Below are 19,894 nucleotides of genomic sequence, written 5' to 3' on the forward strand. Positions count from 1 at the left end.
TAATGCACAATTAGGGAGGACACCCCAAAAACACTGAGGAGTGCTACAAATTATTGAGTAGATACTGCTGACAGATATGACTTTTGACAGCCAGAAATATTAATGCACAATTAGGGAGGACACCCCAAAAACACTGAGGAGTGCTAAAAATTATTGAGTAGATACTGCTGACAGATATGACTTTTGACAGCCAGAAATATTAATGCACAATTAGGGAGGACACCCCAAAAACACTGAGGTGTGCTACAAATTATTTAGTAGATACTGCTGACAGATATGACTTTTGACAGCCAGAAATATTAATGCACAATTATGGGGGACACCCCAAAAGCGCTGGGGAGTGCCAAATATGAAGAAAAAATAATAAACCTCTATCCTCCTCTCTGCACTAGCGATTTTGGTTAGAGCAATTGCAAGAACAATATGGTATTCTCTGTCCCTGCTCTAATTAGCCTATGACTACACCCTGCTCTCTCCCTCTGTCAAATGGCGATGGATTGCTGTGGAGGCGTGTATTTATAAAGTTGAAGTATCGCGAGAACCGAGTCCCGAGATCCGACGACGTCACAATGACGTTCGGCCTCGATTTGGATTCGGAATGGGCGGGAGAGTACCGAGCTGCTCAGCTCGGTACTCGGATACCCAAAGTTCGGGTGGGTTCGGTTCTCGGAGAACCGGACCCGCCCATCTCTAATAATTACAGACAAATTTGGAACAGACAGGTTAGAATCAAACTCTCAGTTTGCAGTTTGGAGATGTGAACTCAGCACAGATGGAACCGAATGAAGGAAAATAGTATATCATTTGTAATGTCGTATTAGTTGGCTCAATAAAGATGCTCACTTTGTTTAAACTGGAATTAAGTTACATAACATTCAATGCCAATAATCCCTACTGTGAACTTTAGACTGAAGATGTTTTGGAAAACTGTTCATCTGATCTCAAAGGAACCTTTGCTGTTTCACTACTGTTTTCAAGGATATTCTTACAAATTAATTGCACACATTTATATTTCACCTCTGTCATTGACATAAGACAAATGCACTTTAAGGCTCCGTATCGCCAGTATCAGAGACACACCAGAAGGAAGAGTTCATTATTTGTTGAAGGCCTGATCTGACTATGACAAGATCAACATATACACAGGGCCACTTATTTTATTATATAATTTCAGACAATATACACTATTTGCTATATATTCCTTCTTTTTATGGTCCAACAATGAGGAAGATAGAGGCACAAGAAGATCATACATACTCTGGGCGTTATTAAGGAAAGTAAAGCAGAAAAAAGAATAACTTTGCATTGGAGGGGGAAGTAAATTTAAAATGTGGGAACAGATTTATAGTTGGGGTAGGACATGTCCTAGATCAACTTTAAATTTCATTGTAAAAATAAAGCTATCACGTATTTGTGTGCTACATGAAAAATCAGGCAGTATTTAACTTATGTTCAAAATAATAAACTCATTTGCACCCCATAATTGTAAAATAGTTTATCCAGGAGCAAACTTGCTGCTTTTTTTGCCTAAATGAATCAGGACCTCTGTCTCTGATTTAACTCTCACCAAATAAGGATGAGTTTGAATTTTTATTAAGCCTTAATTGAGACATCTAGTTGTACAATATACGCTATATAGTATTTTCAGTTTGATCTGTGCTGGAGTCCAAACCTATATAATGCTATATAATGATACTTTAAGATGCTTATATCAGTTTTCTGCAATTACAACAACCTAATCATCTCAGTGGAACTTAGGAATAAATGAGAGATATGAATTTAAATGTCTTACCCAACAATACTTTTTTGGTAGAGACTTATGAGAAGAATCCTATAACAGTGTTCTCATATCTTATGTATAATTTATTTATGTACCTCATATACCGGTAGCTAAATATATTTCTTACCATCTCGCACAGCTTTTGCCTCCAATTTATCCATCAAACTTTTCCTGAGCTCAGTCTCTCCGCACAGAGTGAAGGTGTAGAGCAGCAGAGCCTGGGTGTATATATTGCTCACATTCACAGCAGCCTTCTGAAGACAGGACACAGCGTCTCTAACCAGAGGATCCTGCATGTAATTGTATTAGAATAAGTCTCAGTATTGTGATGGTATAACAGAAAAATAGGAGCAAATGACAGTCTAATGCATTGTATTTATTGTATTTGCATGTAAAAATAATGTAGCTAGAATATTTAAGGTGCTACATTACCAAATAAGAAGATTTAACTAATATATTGATGATTGAATGTATTCATGTAGTCTGTTGTCGTCTCACCCAATACCTCTCGGACAATTCCCTCCTTGACCCTCTCCAATCTGGGTACCGCCTCCTCCACTCCACTGAAACTGCCCTAGCCAAGGTCACCAATGATCTCCTATCAGCCAAATCCAGGGGGCACTTCTCCTTACTTATCCTCCTTGACCTTTCCGCGGCCTTTGACACCGTGGACCACCCCCTTCTACTGCAAATTCTTCTCTCTCTCGGCCTCTCTGGTTCCGTCCACGCCTGGTTCTGCTCTTACCTCGCCAACCGCACCTTCTCTGTCTCCACCTCTGGCTCTTCCTCTGCCCCATCCCCCCTCCAAGTAGGAGTCCCCCAGGGATCTGTTCTCGGCCCCCTTCTCTTCTCGCTCTACACTTCCTCCCTTGGTGCGCTCATCACCTCCTTTGGTCTTCAGTATCACCTTTATGCTGACGACATTCAACTCTACATCTCTTCTCCTGACCTCTCTCCCACCCTCCTCTCTCGCGTATCTGACTGCCTCTCTGCCATCTCCTCCTGGATGTCCTCACGCTTTCTCAAAATTAACATCTCTAAGACTAAACTCATTGTCTTTCCTCCCTCCAGACTCCCCTCCCACCACAACCTCTCTATCGTTGTTAATAACACTACCATCTCCTCTGTCACCCAACTCCGTTGCCTAGGTGTCACCCTTGACTCCTCTCTCTCTTTTACCCCCCACATCCAATCCCTTGCTCAAGCCTGTCGCTTCCAACTGCGCAACATTGCCCGCATCCGACCCTTCCTCTCACAAGACGCCACCAAAACTATCATCCACGCACTCATCATCTCCCGCCTTGACTACTGCAACCTTCTCCTCACTGGCCTCCCCCTCTCCCATCTTGCCCCCCTCCGATCTGTACTCAATGCGGCTGCTAGACTCATCTTTCTCTCACGCCGCTCCTCCTCTGCCTCCCCTCTCTACCATGCCTTACACTGGCTCCCTTTCCCCTACAGAATCCTCTTTAAACTCCTTACTACCACTTACAAAGCTCTCTCCCAGTCTACTGCCCCCTACATCTCTAACCTCCTCACCATCCACACTCCTGCCCACTCCCTGCGCTCGGGAAACGACCGTCGCCTCTCCTCCACTCTAATTACCTCTTCCCACTCCAGAATCCAAGACTTATCCCAAGCTGCCCCCTGCACTGGAATGACCTCCCTCACTCCATCCGTGTCGCACCCAATCTATGCTCCTTCAAACGGGAACTCAAAACTCACCTACTCCTGAAAGCCTTCCAACCATCCACTTAACCCCTCATCTACTCTGCAGTTCTTCCCCTCTCCCCTGCCCCTTTTTCTCCCTCATATCACTGCCTCCCTTTCGTGCCTTTTTGTCCACCTTCCTTTAGGATGTGAGCTCGCATGAGCAGGGCCCCTCTCCCCTCCTGTCTCCATACCGAATCTTCTGCTCCGTATTTACGCCATATGTCTGCCCGGAGTTTCTAAAGCATTGGTACTTAGTGTTTATTGTTCTGTAATGTTTCACCCTGTATGGTCTACTGTTTGTACTATGTAAGGCGCTGCGGAAACCTTGTGGCGCCCAACAAATAAATGATAATAATAATAATAATAATTCAATTGAGTTATAAATGTGCTTATTTTGATCTGTGTATTGTTCAGGTAGCAACCATTTGTAACCTGAAAATAGAAATATAAAATAACAAAATATTATCAAATCTAAAGTGAAAGAGCTTTTTGACTGTGAGTTGTAACTTATTGTCTTCTCCTGATTTTCCTTGGCCCTATTACTATAAAATGTCCCTCTGTTGTCTGGCTCCCTATTGACATTACTAGTGAACACTTTGGGCTTATGCACAAATCCTGAGGGTAACCAAGTACCAGTAAGAATATCAGGTGAGAAGTGAGATGAGACTGCTATTGATGAAGACAATATAAATATTGTCCTTTTTTTCACAAACAAGATTTCCCGTGAATAGGTAAAATTTCCTGCTTCAATATAATATGTTCGATTCATGATTCAGTAAGTAATATTACATATACAGTGATGACATTCCTCTTAGTGACTGTACATGACATGTGGTAACTTTTTGAGTGTATGTTATACAAATCCCTATGATTTATACAAGGACGGTATATGGTTTGCTGTGTCTTCTAACATGATGTACACAATATTCTAATGAGACACTTACATATTTGAACATTACTTAACAAAAAGTAAATATATATACATCAACATGATACTGATCACTTACCTCTATAGATAGCCCAGCCTCCAGAAGAGCTATTGTTACATAAGCAGAGAGGGAAATTTCATCTTCTACTCCGCCCTGTAAGGCACACATGAATGTTTGTGTTTAAACTAAGTTGGCCATTTAAAGAATTAAATAAAAACTAGAATATTTTTTTAATAAAAATAATAAAAGAATACATTTCCAAAAGTACAAAATAAAATAAAAGAACTATAACAAAATGGGGGCTATTTATAAAATGCAGTCGATGAGCTTTGAAAATCATCTTGGTTTTTAACCAGTGTAGTTGGATGGTTTGCCCAGCTCACTGTCTACCATCCATGTTCTGGAGACACATATGCCAACAAAAGAGTAAATTTATAGCTTTAAGATATGATAGTTTTGTTTAGTTGTACTCTGTGTGGGGACTGCACATAAAAATTACTGATTTTGGAGTCAGAATGTAAAGAGCCCAAGGGTGCCAAAATAGGCTCAGCACGTGAAAAAACCCATAGGGTTACAAAAATGTTTAATGTCTTTAGTACGATTATACAGATTACTTCTTGATAATATGTCAAATATATCTCATTCTAGGATGACAATTACCTGAATTTGTAATCCCCATTTAGAATAAATGACAAGCTAATTACTGGACATGTTCACTTTAATTATAAAGTCTGCTGCCAAAGTGGAAGTTCCTCAAAACTCAGCTATGGGTAAACATTTTTCCTTTTAACTGCTCAATTCCTCATCCTCAGCTTATAAATGTTAAAGTGCCTTTGCCAGCCTTGATCCCTCATACTCTCTCTTTTATTCTCACTCATTTCATAATGCACTATTTGATTAATCTATTTGTTTATTAATTCTCCTACTACTTTTATACTACTATTTATAGAGAATGAAAGTTCTAACGCAGTGTCTGTGAAAAAAGCAAACCATGGCATGTGAGGACACAGGGGCGGGCTGGGCTGGGGGGCTGGGAGGCAGGGGGGCATATGCCCCCTGAGCTGGACCAAAGAAATCTACTTTGGGTTGGTCCCTATTCTCTATTACTTGGTGGCTGGCCCCTCCTCCGGGACCAGCCACCTTCTCCTATTGGCCATGGATCCTTATAATAAGACCCCCCTCCCTCCCTTTCATTGTGTGTGGCCTCCTATTGGTGTCACATGGGACACGCACCATGTGACAGGTGCCATCCTATGTGTGAAGAGAAACATCACTGCACAGCGCACGACTCGGCTGGAACACGTTAAGTGCTAGCGAGGTTGGGGAGGTGGTATGTGGTATGTTAGTATATAGTGTGTGTGTATATAGTGTGTGTGTGTGTGTGTGTCAGTGTATTATTTATATGTGTCAGGTAATTGTGTGTGGGTCAGTACATTGTGTGGACCAGTATATATTGTGTGTGTGTGAGGGGGCTAGTATATATTTAGTGTGTGTGTGTGTGTGTGTGAGGGGGCCAGTATATATTACGTGTGTGTGTGTGAGGGGGCCAGTATATATTGTGTGCACGTGTGAGGGGGCCCAGAGCTGTAACGATGGCGATGCGCCCGCCCAGAGCACAAGTCCTAGTGGGGGCGCAAGGCCTATTGGGGGCACAACACACACCCACCCATTACAAATCACTAGTAAAGTGGCAATCTAGTCCTGCAATGGCAGCACCACAGGGCTACTGTGCCCATTGATGACAGCTAGCGCAAGGGGGAGGGTGCAGTCTTTGTGCTCCTGCAGCATCCTGATGTACAAATAATGACATCAGGATGCTGTCAGAACACAGGTGATGAGGAGCCGGCACAAATGGAAGAAGATGACAGAAGAAGAGAAACTCAGGTAAGTAAAATACTGTAGTGCTGGTGAGAAGAGGGGGCTGGAGAGGTCAGGAGCTAGGGCTGAAGAGGAGGGTGTCTGGAGTGAATGGGGGGCCTGGAGAGGAGGAGTGGGGGGGTCTGGTGATGAGGGGTCTGGAGAGAAGGAGTGAGGGGTCTGGTGAGGAGGGTGTCTGGAGTGAATGGGGGGTCTGGAGAGGAGGAGTGAGAGGTCTGGTTAGGAGGGTGTCGGAGTGAAGGGGGGGGGTTGAAGAGGAAGAGTGAGGGGTCTGGTGAAGAGGGTGTCTGGAGTCAATGGGGTGTCTAGAGAGATGGATTTAGGGGTCTAGTGAGGAGGGTGTCTGGAGTCAATGGGGGGGTCTGGTGAGGAAGGTGTCTGGAGTCAATGGGGTTTCTGAAGAGAAGAGAATATATTAATTTTATAATAATAATTACTATTAAATATGGGAAATTTGTAAGCCATAATTTGATTGTGGGGCTGGTGGGGGAAATAGGCATTTGTATTAAATGGAAATGTTAATAATTTTATGTTGGGGCTGGTGAGAGTCTGTTTGTTAAATAGGAAGGCTTTTAATTTAATGTTGGGTATGGTGAGGAATGATTTGGTTTATTAAATGGGGATGCTATTAATTTAATGGTGGGAGCTGGTGAGGGGTAAATTGGGTCTATTAATTAGATGGGAATGCTACTAATTTAATGTAAGGGCTAATGCGTGGGGTATGTTTGCTTACTAAATGGGAATGTTATTAATTTAATGTCAGAACTGGTTGGGGGAGGCTTATTTATTAAATGTGGGTGCTATTAATTTGATGTTTGGGGCTATATGGAGGGAAATAGACATTAACTGTGAATGCTATTAATTAGATTCTGGAGCTGATTGGGTGGAATGAGGCCTGTTTTTAAACAGAAAAGCTTCTGATTTAATGTTGGTCTGATTGTAGGGAGGGAGACCTAGATTCTTCACTGACTGCTCAACTTTCCAGGAGGTGAGTAATAACAATCTTTTCCAAACAGGCCCCCAATATTCCAGGATCTATCTAAGCAGCAACAGAGCATAAGACACCAGCAGGCAGAAGACACCGGCAATGCTTAACCACTGAGAGACAGCATCTACTCCCATAAAGGTACATTGTGGTGAAGGGGGGGCACCAGTGTTCTGTTTTGCCCAAGGTGCTAAAATGTCTAGTTACGGATCTGGAGGGGGCCAGTGTATATTGTGTGTATGTGAGGGGGCCAGTACATTTTGTGTGTGGGAGGGGGCCAGTATATTGTGTGTGTTTGTGCGTGTGGGAGGGGGCCAGTATATTGTGTGTGTGTGTGGTGGAAGGGGCCAGTATATTGTGTGTGTGGGGGAGGGGGCAGGCATATTGTGTGTGAGGGGGCCAGTATATATTGTGTGTGTGGGAGGAAGCCTGTACATATTGTGTGTGTGTGGGAGGGGTCCAGTATATTGTGTGTGTGTGAGTGTGAGGGAGGACCAGCACATTTTGCGTGTGAGGGGGACAATTAATTGTGTGTGTGAGAGGGGGCCAGTATATTAATATAATGTGTGTGTGTGTGTGTGTGTGTGTGTGTGTGTGTGTGTGGGGGGGGGGGGAAGGGGAAGGGCGACAGTTTTATAATATAATGTGTGATGGAAGGGAGATCTTAATAATATTATGTGGGACGTAGGCTATTAATTTAATCGTGGAGTGCAGGTCGGGGGCTAATTATGGGTGTTACTTTATTTGTGGGTGGTGGGGCAATTTAATAGTTGGGGCCTATAAAGTTAAGATAGGGTGATTGGATCTTTAATTTAATGCTGGGGTGGATTGAGGGCTCTTAATTGAATGTGGGACTGTTTGGGGAAAATTAATGCGCATTCAACATTCCAGGATTATTATTGTTATTGTTCTTCTTCTTCTTCTTCTTATTATTATTATTATTATTCATTTTTATTTATAGGCAGGGGCGCACGGAGGATTTTTCAGGGGGGGAAAAACAAACAAACCTAGCTCCATTTCGGCTACACTGTAGTATACAGCAGCTACGGTGCTGTCAGAGAAGCGTCCGCGGCGGTGCTGTGTACAATACAGCACCGCCACGGACGCTTCTTAGACAGCGCTGCGGCTGCTGTATACTAAAGTGCCGATATGCAGGGCACTTTTTAGTGGAGGGGGGGTTCTGGAGACCCTGAAACCCCCCCTGCATGCGCCATTGATAGGGCACCACAAAGCATCTGCAGCGCCGTACAGAGACAAACAAACGGACAGTACAAGGTAAAACAGCACGGTACAGTTAACAATAAGCACTATAACTAGGAAGCTCAAAGCACAGCTAAAGAGACATGCTGAAAGGTAAAAGTGAGGAATATATAGCACAAGCTGGAAACCTGTGCCCAAGAGGGTGGGCGCGGCTGACAGGCAAGATCCAATGAGAGGTGCAGGGAAAAGCGGGAGGAAATAGAGGGCAGAAGGTCCAAGAAGGAGGCGAGCTGAGTAGCTGGAGATGAAAGTTAAAAGTGATGGAAACAGAAGGAGAGAGGGCCCTGCTCATAGAAGCTTACAACCTAAAGGGAAAGGCAACAGACTGAAGACATGAGGGTGATACAGAAATAAAGTCACACGGAACAAGAAAGAAAATGAAAGAAGGGATGAGAGGGAGAGGTAGCCGACAAGGTGGGTATTTCAGTGGATGACTGAATAGCTTTTAAGAAAAGGTGGGTTTTTAATGCCCGTTTGAAGCTGCACTTGGGGGATGTTCTGATGGAGCAAGGGAGAGCCATCCAATGGAGGGGGGCAGCGTGAGAGAAGTCTTGAATGCGTGCGTGAGAAGAGGTAATCAGAGATGAAGATAGGCAACAATCGTTGGTAGATCGAAGTGAGAAGGAATGAGTGTGAATAGAAATGAGGTTGGAAATGTAAGGAGCAGTGGAGATGGCGAGGGCCTTGTATGTGAGGGCGAGGATTCTGTAGGGGAAGGAGAGCCAGTGCAGGGCTTGGTAGAAGGGGGAGACAGTGTTGGAGCTGCGAGAAAGAAAGATAAGTCTAGCAGCTGCGTTGAGTACAGATCGAAGGGGAGTGAGATGAGAATGGCAAAGGCCTATAAGGAGAAGGTTACAGTAATCTAAGCGGGAGATGATCAGAGAGTGGATAAGAGATTTTGGTGGCGTCCTGGGAGAGGCAAGGGCTGAATGCGAGCAATGTTGCATAGTTGGAGGCAGCAGGATATGGCAAGAGAGTGAATGTGTGGGGCAAAGGAGAGAGAGAAGTCGAGGATGACACCCAGGCAGCGAAGTTAGGGAACAGGAGAGATAGAGGAATTGTTAACAGTGATAGAAAGGTCGGAGGGGAAGGAGGTGCAAGGTGGAGGGAAGACAATAAGTTTGGTTTAAGCAATATTAAGTTTAAGAAATCTAGAGGACATCCAGGAGGAGATGGCAGAGAGACAGGTGGACACCCTAGAGAGGAGGGAGAGAGAGAAATCAGGAGATGAGAGGTACAGTTTAGTGTCACCAGACTAAACATGGTACTTGAGGCCAAAGCAGCTGATGAGTTTTCCCAGGGAGAAGGTGTATAGAGAAAAGTGTAAGGATCCAAGAACAGAGATCTGAGGAACCCCAACTGGAAGGGTGGTAGAGGGTCAGAGTTGGAAACAGAGAAGGAGCGGTCCAGAAGGTAAGAGGAGAACCAGGAGAGGACGGTGCCAGAGAGGAGTGTGTGAAGCAGGAGGGGTGGTCCATGGTATCGAAGGCCGCAGAGAGGTCCAGGAGGATCAGAAGGGAGAAATGGTCCTTGGCTTTAGGCGATAGGAGATCATTGGTGACTTTAGCCAAGGCAGTTTCTGTGGAGTGGAGGGGGCAGAAACCTGATTGGAGAAGATCAAGTAGAGAGTGATAAGAGAGGTAGGCGGTGAGACGGTTGCAGACAAGCCTCTCAAGTATTTTGGAGGCAAAGGGGAGAAGAGTAATGAGGCAGTAGTTGGAGAGTGAAGTGGGGTCAAGATTAGGTTTCTTAAGAATGGGTGAGATGAGAGCATGGTTAAAAGAAGAGAGGAAGATTCCAGTGGAGAGGGACAGATTGAAGAGGTTAGCAAGGTGGGAGCAGGCGGTGGGGGAAAGGTAGCGAAGGAGTTGAGAAGGGGCAAGGGGCAGGTAGAAGGGAGGATGAAATGAGAGAGTGGACTTCCTCGCCCGAGGTTGGGCGGTAGGAGTCTAGGGGTTGGTAACTAGGGAGAGAGGAGGGTAGAGTGGGGGGATGATAGGAGGAGAGAATGGAGGAGGAGATTTCAAGTCTGATGGCCTCAATTTTAGATGAGAAAAAGGAGGCAAAGTCAGTGGCTGTGAGGGAGGATGAGAGGAGGGATGGGGGGCAGGAGAGTGTTGAAGGTGGCAAAAAGGCGGCGAGGGTTAGAGGACTGAGAGGAGATGAGGGATTTAAAGAAAGAATGTTTAGGGGGTGAGAGGGCAGAACTGAAACATGATAGGATAAACTTGAAGTGGAGGAAATCAGCCAGGGAACAAGAACACTTTGGAGGAAGTGGGTAAATGTGGAGTGCCACGGTTGGAGATTGGAGCAGCGAATGGGCAGGGGCGGCCGCATCACCCAGGCCTGGGTGGATAGGGGAGAGAGGAGAGTCTCGAGAGAAGAGGACAGAATAGCAGGATCAAGGGTGTCAAGGTTACACCTAGACTTGGTCGATTTGGACATGGAGTGCCAGAAGTTGAGGAACGTGAGAATGAGAGATGATGGTGGCCGGATAGTGGGAAGGGAGAGATGGGGAAGTCAGAGAGACCACATAGGTGGGAGAAGACAAGGTCAAGGAAGTGACCAAGGCAGTGGGTAGGGGAAGAGATCCATTGAGAGAGTCCAAGGGAGGAAAAAAAAGGGAGCAGCTTAATGGAAGCAGGGTCGTAGGGGTTGTCAATAGGGATGGTGAAGTCGCCGAGGATAATTGATGGGAGGTTAGAGGAGAGGTGGTGGGGAAGCTAGGCTGCAATATTGTCAAGTAAAAGGGAAGTGGGACAAGGGGGGCGGTAGATGACAGAGACACGGATGTGGATGGGGTAGAAGAGGGAGGGTTCAGGAGGAATGATTCGAAAGGTACAAGTAGAGGATAGGAGAATGCCCACCCCGCCACCTGGACGGTCTCTAGATCTGGCCGAGTGGGTGAAAGAAAGGCCACCATAGGAGAGAGCGTCAGGGAAGGCAGTGTGAGAATCGGAGAGCCAGGTTTCACTAATGGCAAGAAGGTTAAGAGAGTTGGATAACAAGTGGTCATGGATAGAGGTCAGTTTATTGCGGATGGATCTAGCATTCCAAACGGCACAGGAGAAAGGGAGAGAGGGAAGTGGGGAAATGTAAATGAGGTTGGCGTAATTAGTGGCACGTAAGGGAGTGCAGGGACTAGAGCGTGAGGAGGGGCGAGGGGAGAGTATGGGTATGGGACGTGACCAGGGTGCCATGGTGAGAGGCGGTGGAGGAAAGGAAGAAAAAAAGGGGCAGATAAGAGGTAAAGAATAAGCGATGGAATAAGAGATGGAATATAAGTGAAAGAGAATGAGGGAAGGTGTAAGAGGGAAATATAGGAGGAGACAAGTTAGAGTGTGGCGGCAGGTGGGAAGGTTGCTGTAAGTGAGGGGGCAGCAGGGAACATGGTGAGAGGAAAATAAGAAAGACAGAGGAAATAAGAGAGGCTACAGTAAGCCGCGAGAGAGCAGGGGGGAAAAAATAGACAGAGAGATAATGAAAAAGAATGAGTTAAAGTGGCATGGAATGAAGGTGAAAATAGGAGAGCCAGGAAGGAATCGGTGCGTGTAGCTAGGCCGGAGTCGGGGGACTCAATTGGAAGACACCGCTAGAGGGACTCGTGGGAAGAATCACTGATGGGCGCTGTAATCACTCACAGCCACTGGAGCTCGGATGGAGGCGAGGTAAATAGAGACAGGCCACCAGAACAGAGCAGGGGCTACTTCACAGGAATTAGGAGCCCAGGAGTAGGACCTAAGTGGAGAGCTCACGCGGCACGTCCGTGCAGCATGGAAGCAGGATCCAGACAATCAGCAACTGATCTAAAGAAACCAGCAGCCACAGGGGCTGAAAGTGACAAGAACAGGTAGGAGAGACAATGACAGTCTGCCATCTGTCCTGAATCTGTGAAATCGCTTAGTCAGGATTTGGTCTGACTGCAAAGACAGTTGGGAGGTATGTCCTGCTTCACACTGTACTGCTCATGAAGGCAGAGCTGCGTGTACATACAAGCAGTGCACACAGTATTACATGTGTATTTGTCTAAACTGATAACCATGTTACAGCTGTCGAAGTTGTATAATTGGATGAAAGAAAGTATATTGATTAAAAAAGTTTTACCGTGCGATTGCGATCAGTACACCACGTGTTATGTGTCATGGCGCAATTGCACAATAAAGCACGCACACTTTCACATTCATTTATATATATATTTCATATTTATAATGGTTCCATTCCACAGTCGTTTATGAGCAGATGTTATTTGGTTTATATTTATATATTATAAGGTTACATGTACACTTTAGTGATTTTTTAAGTTCAGGTCATGGGAAGCATGTCATGTTTGGTATCATCCTAATCCCCTATTTACCCGCAGTTGTCCGGTTCATTTGCCGAAAGGATCGCACATTGCGTGCGCTAATTATCGATGATAGGGTATAAATGATCACAGTGATATTGTCTGTGTAATGCTAATAGACCAGTTTGAACCAGTTCTTGGCGGTAAAACTGAGTATGCATCATCTGCATCACCTTTGGAATGCAGACCCCGACCCTTGGAGGGGGTTGTTTTAACTGACCTATGGACTGCTTTACACTGGACCCTCCTGAAGCCTGGACCTATAGAAGCAAGCCACATCATCTGTTTTGTTTTCACTGTATCACTAAGTGTATATATACAGCTCCCTGGGACCTGCTAAACAGTCACTCTGACCACAGTCTTCAAGACTGAAGACTGTAGCTGGACCCAGTGGAGCGGAGCGGGCACGGCGTATGTATATATGTATAATATATCGGCTATACTTTACTTATTTATTGAACTGCTAAACTTTTGCTTTTGGCTAAATAAATTGCTTGTGCTTTGGAACCACACAAATCAACCAGACAATGCTTATTGGAAAATTATGAAATTACTTTAATACATCATAGGGGTCCCCCCTGTCTAAAGTACCCCAGGCCCCCCAAAGCCTTAATCCAGCTCTGGGCCAGGGTGTCAGATTGACACCTAGTGCTCTGCCCCTCCTACCAGTAGCACTACTCATAAATTTTGTTTTAGGTTAACCCTAAAACAAATAATAAACCTATTAGTATATAGTGCAATGCAAAAACAAGCCCTTTTGCTGCCAAAACCATCAGGATTTTAAAGCAAAATGGCTTTTTGCATTTTGATAAATCAGCCTCTGTGTTCAGTACTGTAGTAGAGCATTATATAATCTATTGCTATAATGTGAATTATACCCCATGATACCCCATTATAATCAGTGAAGTATGTAAGAAAAAAACAAAAGTGCTGTAGTGAGAAGGAACATATAAAATAAAATATATATTTGGATAATGCTATTGGCCCCCTCTATCCTTCAACAAGAAAATAGTTTATTTGCTCCATGTGCTAACATAACTCTCAATAATTATTCCTATTTATCTCAGCATCTTTCTTACATTTCTGGGTTATATTGTTTGTAAAAGTTGGAGTATTTTAACCAGTAATTTATTCTTTATCCATGTCATGTGGAAGAAATACTAACACCATTGTTTCATATTCTTTCACAGAAAATAAATGAAATGCACCTTCATCGCATTATTGAAAAGTCTCCCAACACTGCGGAAGCAGCCATTATCTTGGCGATTATTTTTCAGCCAGGTGAAGGAGTGCTTCAGGTGGCTCTCATCTATAAAAATATAAGGCCGAGCTTTGTTGAAGGACTTCACGACAAATGCAGTCAACCTGTGGGAAAATAATATGTGGATTCAGGAGACAATCCTGCAAAATAATAGAAACAACACAAGGCCAATCAATGTCTAGAGACATTTCTGAATAGATTTTTAGTGTTTTTCCTACATCAAAAGAGATGAAAGAGATTACACAATTTAATAGAATAATGATGATTGTATAATAATTTTGTGCCCAGTCATCTGGCGAGTTAATTTCCTAAAACGCCCCTAAACTGTGTCCTCTGATGAAGTCAGGCAGGAGGACTTCAAATAAAAATTGGAAATAAATCAGATGATGTACAGGCAACAATATGAGGTAACAAAAGAAAAGAATATTGAACATCAACTAAATGTACCATTAGGGAAAAATAAATATGTTTTGTTCAATCTAAACTGCTTGTGTCAATTTAGCCTGAACTTAGAAACTGATATAGTGCATTCATCTTTCGTGTAATATGTAACATTAGAGCAATTTTATGCTATATGGCTACATTGAAAACCACTATGTTAGAAAAACAGAATATTGGTTGAATATATTACCATACATGTTGAGTTGCCCAACTGGCATCAAAGTCTTCCCCATCTGACTAAAACCTACACTGAAATAAACCTGAATTTTTAAAATAGACAAGTACTTGTCAAGAAATATTGGATTATATGAAAGTAACATTCCCTGATTTTAATGAGTGCATTTTAAAAATATCTATGTAGTATCACAAATGTCCTTTGTTCTTTCATATATTGCCAAAGGTGAGTGCAGATGACGAATTTCTTCTTGTTTGTAACAGAGCCGCAACTAAAGATTTTAGTGCCCTGGGTGAGAGAGACCACTGGCAACCCCCAATTTTGGTGGAAGTGTATGCTGCCTTTGGCAGGGGGGGGGGGCTGTGCAACTTTCTCCTACCTGTTCTTGAGGCTTGATTACCTTGTGCTGCTACTGACATCTTAGGCTCACTTGCTGCTTGGCTGGATCCTGTTTGGAAAAAAAAAAAGATTTATTCACCAAATGAAAAGCAAAGCAACTAGTGAATACTGTAGGCCTCCCTCCTCTAACCAGCCATTTCACTAAATCAAAGTATCCATGTTTAATAATCAGGTCTCCTTCCATGGATCAAATTAAGAATATTTACATTTAACAAATAGGCATATTTGCCCTCTAACAGGCCCGACATTATATAGCATTCACATTTTGCAAATATTCTTCTACCCCAAATCAGTCCCACATTCAATTAAATACACCCAACCCCCCTTTATTAAATTAATAGCCCCCACCATCACAATCATCCCACAGGTAAAAAAAATAGCCCCTATCGATAAATGACTAGCCCTACCGATAAACATTAAATTATTAGTCATCACCAATAAATAAATATACCCTTTACCTACATTAAATTAACACACCATACACCCATTAAATGAATAGCCCCACCAATAAATGAATAAACCCACTACTATTAAATTAATATACCCTACCTTCATTAAATTAATAGCCACACTGATAAATTAATAACTAACCCCTACACCAGTTAAATTATTGGCACCTAACTCCATTAAAGTAATAGCCCTTACCAATACATTGATAGCCCCTACTCCGATTAAATTAATAGCCAGTAAGGATGGATGGAGACTCACAGGCTGAGGAGGAGACAGAGTGGAGAGAGAGGTAAACAGAGGGTTGGGGGGGTGATAGAGGCTCACAGACTGAGGGGGAGTCAAAAGAAAGGGAAGGAGTGAGAGGCAGAGGTTAACAGGCTGGGGAAGGGTAGAGAGAAATTACCAGGCTGGGGGGGGTGGTAGATTCACAGGCTGTTGGGGAGTGGGGGGGGGGGGTGAGAAAAATAGATTCACAGATTGCTGGGGGGATAGATTCACATAATGCTGAGGGTAGAGAGAGATAGATTCACATGGTGCTGGGTTGGAGAGAGATAGATTCACAGGCTGCTGGGGGGGAGTAAAAAGAGATTCACAGGCTGCTGGGGAGGAGAGAGAGGGAAAGATTAATTTCACAGGCTGCTGGGGGGTGAAAGAGAGAAAGATTGATTCACAGGCTGCTGGGGGGGTAGATTCACAGGCTGCTAGGGGAGGAGGGGAGATTGATAGATTCACAGGCTGCTGTGGGGGGGGGGGTTGGAAAGATGTATTCACAGACGGAGGATTACTTGCCTACATAACTGGAACACATGGCATGTCTATAATGGAGGAGAAGCTGATGGGCTGTCCAGAGGGTGGAGTGCTCTCTGCTGGGCACTCATGATAATCATGCAGTAGCTTGATGGGCTGACCACAGCAGAGGGGCAGCTTCTTGATCAGCTCTATGTTGGACGGCAGGCAGACCGTCCTCAGGGAGGAGCTTTCTGTGTTTCACTGCACTGGAGCTTCTTAGTCCTTACCACACTCTTTCTTACATTATGCAAAGCGGATAGAGCGCCTCTGCAGCATGGAGACCCCCCACCGCTAATGGCATGATTCGCCAATGCTGACTCTGCAGCAACCCCAGATGTGTGCCTGCGACTGTGATTTGTGTAATAACAGGGGGCTGTGGCGCCCCCTCAGCCTGGCGCCCTGGGCGGTTGCACCACCCGCACTGCCTTTGCTATGGCTTTGGTTTGTAATATATATTATAGCCCTTGTTTAAAGGTTGCGGTAGTTTCAATTATAAATTGTCAATGCTAATTTAGGCAAAGCCACTCACCATGTGTTTCCCATAGGATCACTATTTCCAAAGGCGCTGTATGACCCATCACCACGTTTGTATGTTAGCTGCCGTTGGTACCCTGAGTAGAATTATAAAAAGTATCAATTTACAAAGGAGGAATCACAATGTATGTATTACAAACTAGCAATGAAATCTACAGTTTAACATTAAAGGCAGCTAGGAAATTGTGAATTGTTTCCATGTTTTGGATTTTAGCAATTCTTGAAATTCCTTGACTTTCAGTAAATTCACTAATTTGGAACAGATTAAAAAAAAAACAGATGTAGCAAATGAATTAAAAATAATTTATGGATTGAATGTCTCAGATTTCAATCCTCCCCTAAGCTCAAGTTGCTAATAAACACCATAAACTGGGAACCATTGTTCAACTGATTTTGTTATAACAAATTCCACTTGCATGGACAGCTTACATCCTGGTGAAAAAGCAACATACAAATTTCTATTTAGTTCAATCAGCAGGAACAGCAAGATGACCGCACATTGGGCAGTGGAGATGTAGGAGAGTTAGCATTGCTACTCTAGCTGCTACATACCTACTCTTGCAGTGATATTGTGGCTTATAGATATATATTGAAATATATTCAAATATATTTTCCTGTGTGTCTCCTTTCATATAAAGGGTATTTATGTGCCCAATGTAATTCAGTATATCAGTTCTTATAGCAATTTTCAACCTACAAAGAGCAAAATAGTGATATATTTGTCAAATATAGCAAAGGACACAATCAAAATTGTTTCTCTGTAGCTCATTACAGAAACAGTTATTTGCTCTATGTTATTCAGTGCATTGATAAATTTTGCCCTCCCCCCAAATATTCCTATTCTGTAGATATAGCCAGTAAATTACAGAAATACAGAATTACAGTCTGTAAGTGTCAAATAGAGGAAATTTTAGAGTGAGCATAATGACTGCAATCATTGACTGAGAAGGTGAAGTGAATATCTTGCTGTCACCATAATACACTTTCCTCATTTATCTTATATAAACAAATCAGTAAACAAATCTACATATTACATTAAAGAGTAAAATTGCTAGATAATTTGAGAAAAATAAAACATTAAATCAATGCCATTTGTTTCAAGCTTTCTATTGGGAGTGGACACTTGTATTCTATCAATCGATAAATGTAGAAGTAAATATTACCCCAAATCCTAACTCTGCCTTGCATGTACAGCTGAATAAATTGCCTGTGTATTATGTAACTATTATAATTAATTAGAGAACTGCTTGACATAAAAGGACAAACACAAAAGTAGTACTCAGATGATAATAAATACGTCCAGTATCTCTCACCGGTCTCAAGGAACTTGGTGGCCTTGCTCTGGATTTCATTATTCAGCTGATGCGTCTTCTCCAGATACTGCAGAATAAAGATATTGGGCGCAAATAAAACCATGTTCTGCTCTCCACAGCCATAGGGCATGGCCAGGAGACGGTCCAGGTTCTGCATAGCTGTGCCAATCAGATCTCCTGTATGGTAACAAATTCAGGACAATATTGTACAGGATAATAGAAAAAACGTACAGGTTTAGGAAGCATTATATTGACACAAGAACACAAGAAATTTGTCAACAATCTCCGGCGCTTTAATCTAGTAGTTAAAAATATATAGAGAGCACTACCACTGCAGTTGTTAAAAGGGAATATTGCTATCCCTTGCCAACAATAAAACTATATATACACCAACAGAACCATGGAATATCTAAAAGTAGTAAGAGGATACATTGGTAATGAGTATAATCTCTCCTAGTGGACACCAAAATATATGTAAAATAGGCGAATATTTTAGAAATCAATTGCATTAATCAAGGCAGAATCTATAATCAAAAAGAATTGGTCACTCTCTGGATATATAAAAACCATTGCAAAATTAAAAGTTAAAAGTTAAACAACCAATTAGTATATTCACAGAGGCATTCTATATAACCAATTAAAGCATAATTATCCTAGCAGCATTAATTTTAAATATTCAGACACATTGCAGTCACATTAATATGTAATTCAGATAAGAGGAGTAAGGGGCTATATAGTAGTGTGGGAAAAAGGACCAATATCGTATGGAACTCTCCTCGCCTAATTCTCTTAATTGAAGGTTTATCCCCATTTCTGCTGATTCTGAAATAAATAAATTTGTGATGTCACAGAGCAACACCAAATTAATCATTTGATTGAATTTTGCAATATTAGGACAGTATTGGTAATATAAGCAAACAGTACTAAGGACATTTCATTATATTAACTCACTGTGAAATAGTAACACATGAACAATGTCATAAAATCATGATGGATGGACTGGTTGTCAATTTAACGCTTGTTACATCTAAATCTGTACAATAGGAATTACATTGAAAGTACCACTATTGTTATTAACTTTCGATTACTTATTTCATTGTTTTTACCTTAAGTTTATTAGGAGAATATCTTTCGATCATGTACTTATAACAGCCAAACAATTTTATTTGCTTTACTTTTTAGATTCAGATTAAGACAGAGAAAAATAATTGATATATTTATGTTAGCGCTACCAACCAAATTCCTATTAGACCTCATACTTGTGAGCGATCCACTTATCGTAATATTGTGGATACACTATGTGTTAATGAATGGCAATTCAGTATTGGGGTTAACTGTGTAGCCACCATCGGAACAATAATCTAAATAGCAGCATTGGGGTTATCTGTGCAGTCACCATCGGAACAATAATTTAGATAGCAGCTCTAAAGAGCGGAGAATAATCCATTTTGCAGAAACACTATTGGCACAATATATGTTACTTATTAGTAATCCAGCTTTGAGGTCAGCTATCTAGTTATTATTGGAACAGCATCCTGGACGTTGACTCGAAGGAGCTATGTACATATATACCCTATAGGAGCTGTATATACATATTTTTCTTAGGGAACATGATCCCTGTTTTGATAATAAAATGTGAATCCAT

At 42.6% G+C, this 19,894-nt stretch overlaps 1 protein-coding gene across 1 annotated transcript in view; it reads right to left on the reverse strand.

Moving 5' to 3' along the window:
* The window catches only part of LOC142095297 (alpha-2-macroglobulin-like), a 115,604-nt gene that overhangs the window by 17,777 nt on the left and 77,933 nt on the right, over positions 1 to 19,894 (reverse strand). The window contains exons 24-28 of the mRNA XM_075178255.1: positions 18,250 to 18,426; positions 16,932 to 17,013; positions 14,096 to 14,252; positions 4,501 to 4,575; positions 1,908 to 2,070 (exon numbers count right to left, since the gene is read on the reverse strand). Coding sequence (XP_075034356.1) covers positions 1,908 to 2,070; positions 4,501 to 4,575; positions 14,096 to 14,252; positions 16,932 to 17,013; positions 18,250 to 18,426 — 654 coding nt within the window. The remainder of the gene's footprint in view (positions 1 to 1,907; positions 2,071 to 4,500; positions 4,576 to 14,095; positions 14,253 to 16,931; positions 17,014 to 18,249; positions 18,427 to 19,894) is intronic.

This window comes from Mixophyes fleayi, chromosome 6 (assembly GCF_038048845.1).
Source record: "Mixophyes fleayi isolate aMixFle1 chromosome 6, aMixFle1.hap1, whole genome shotgun sequence".
Lineage (NCBI taxonomy): Eukaryota > Metazoa > Chordata > Amphibia > Anura > Limnodynastidae > Mixophyes > Mixophyes fleayi.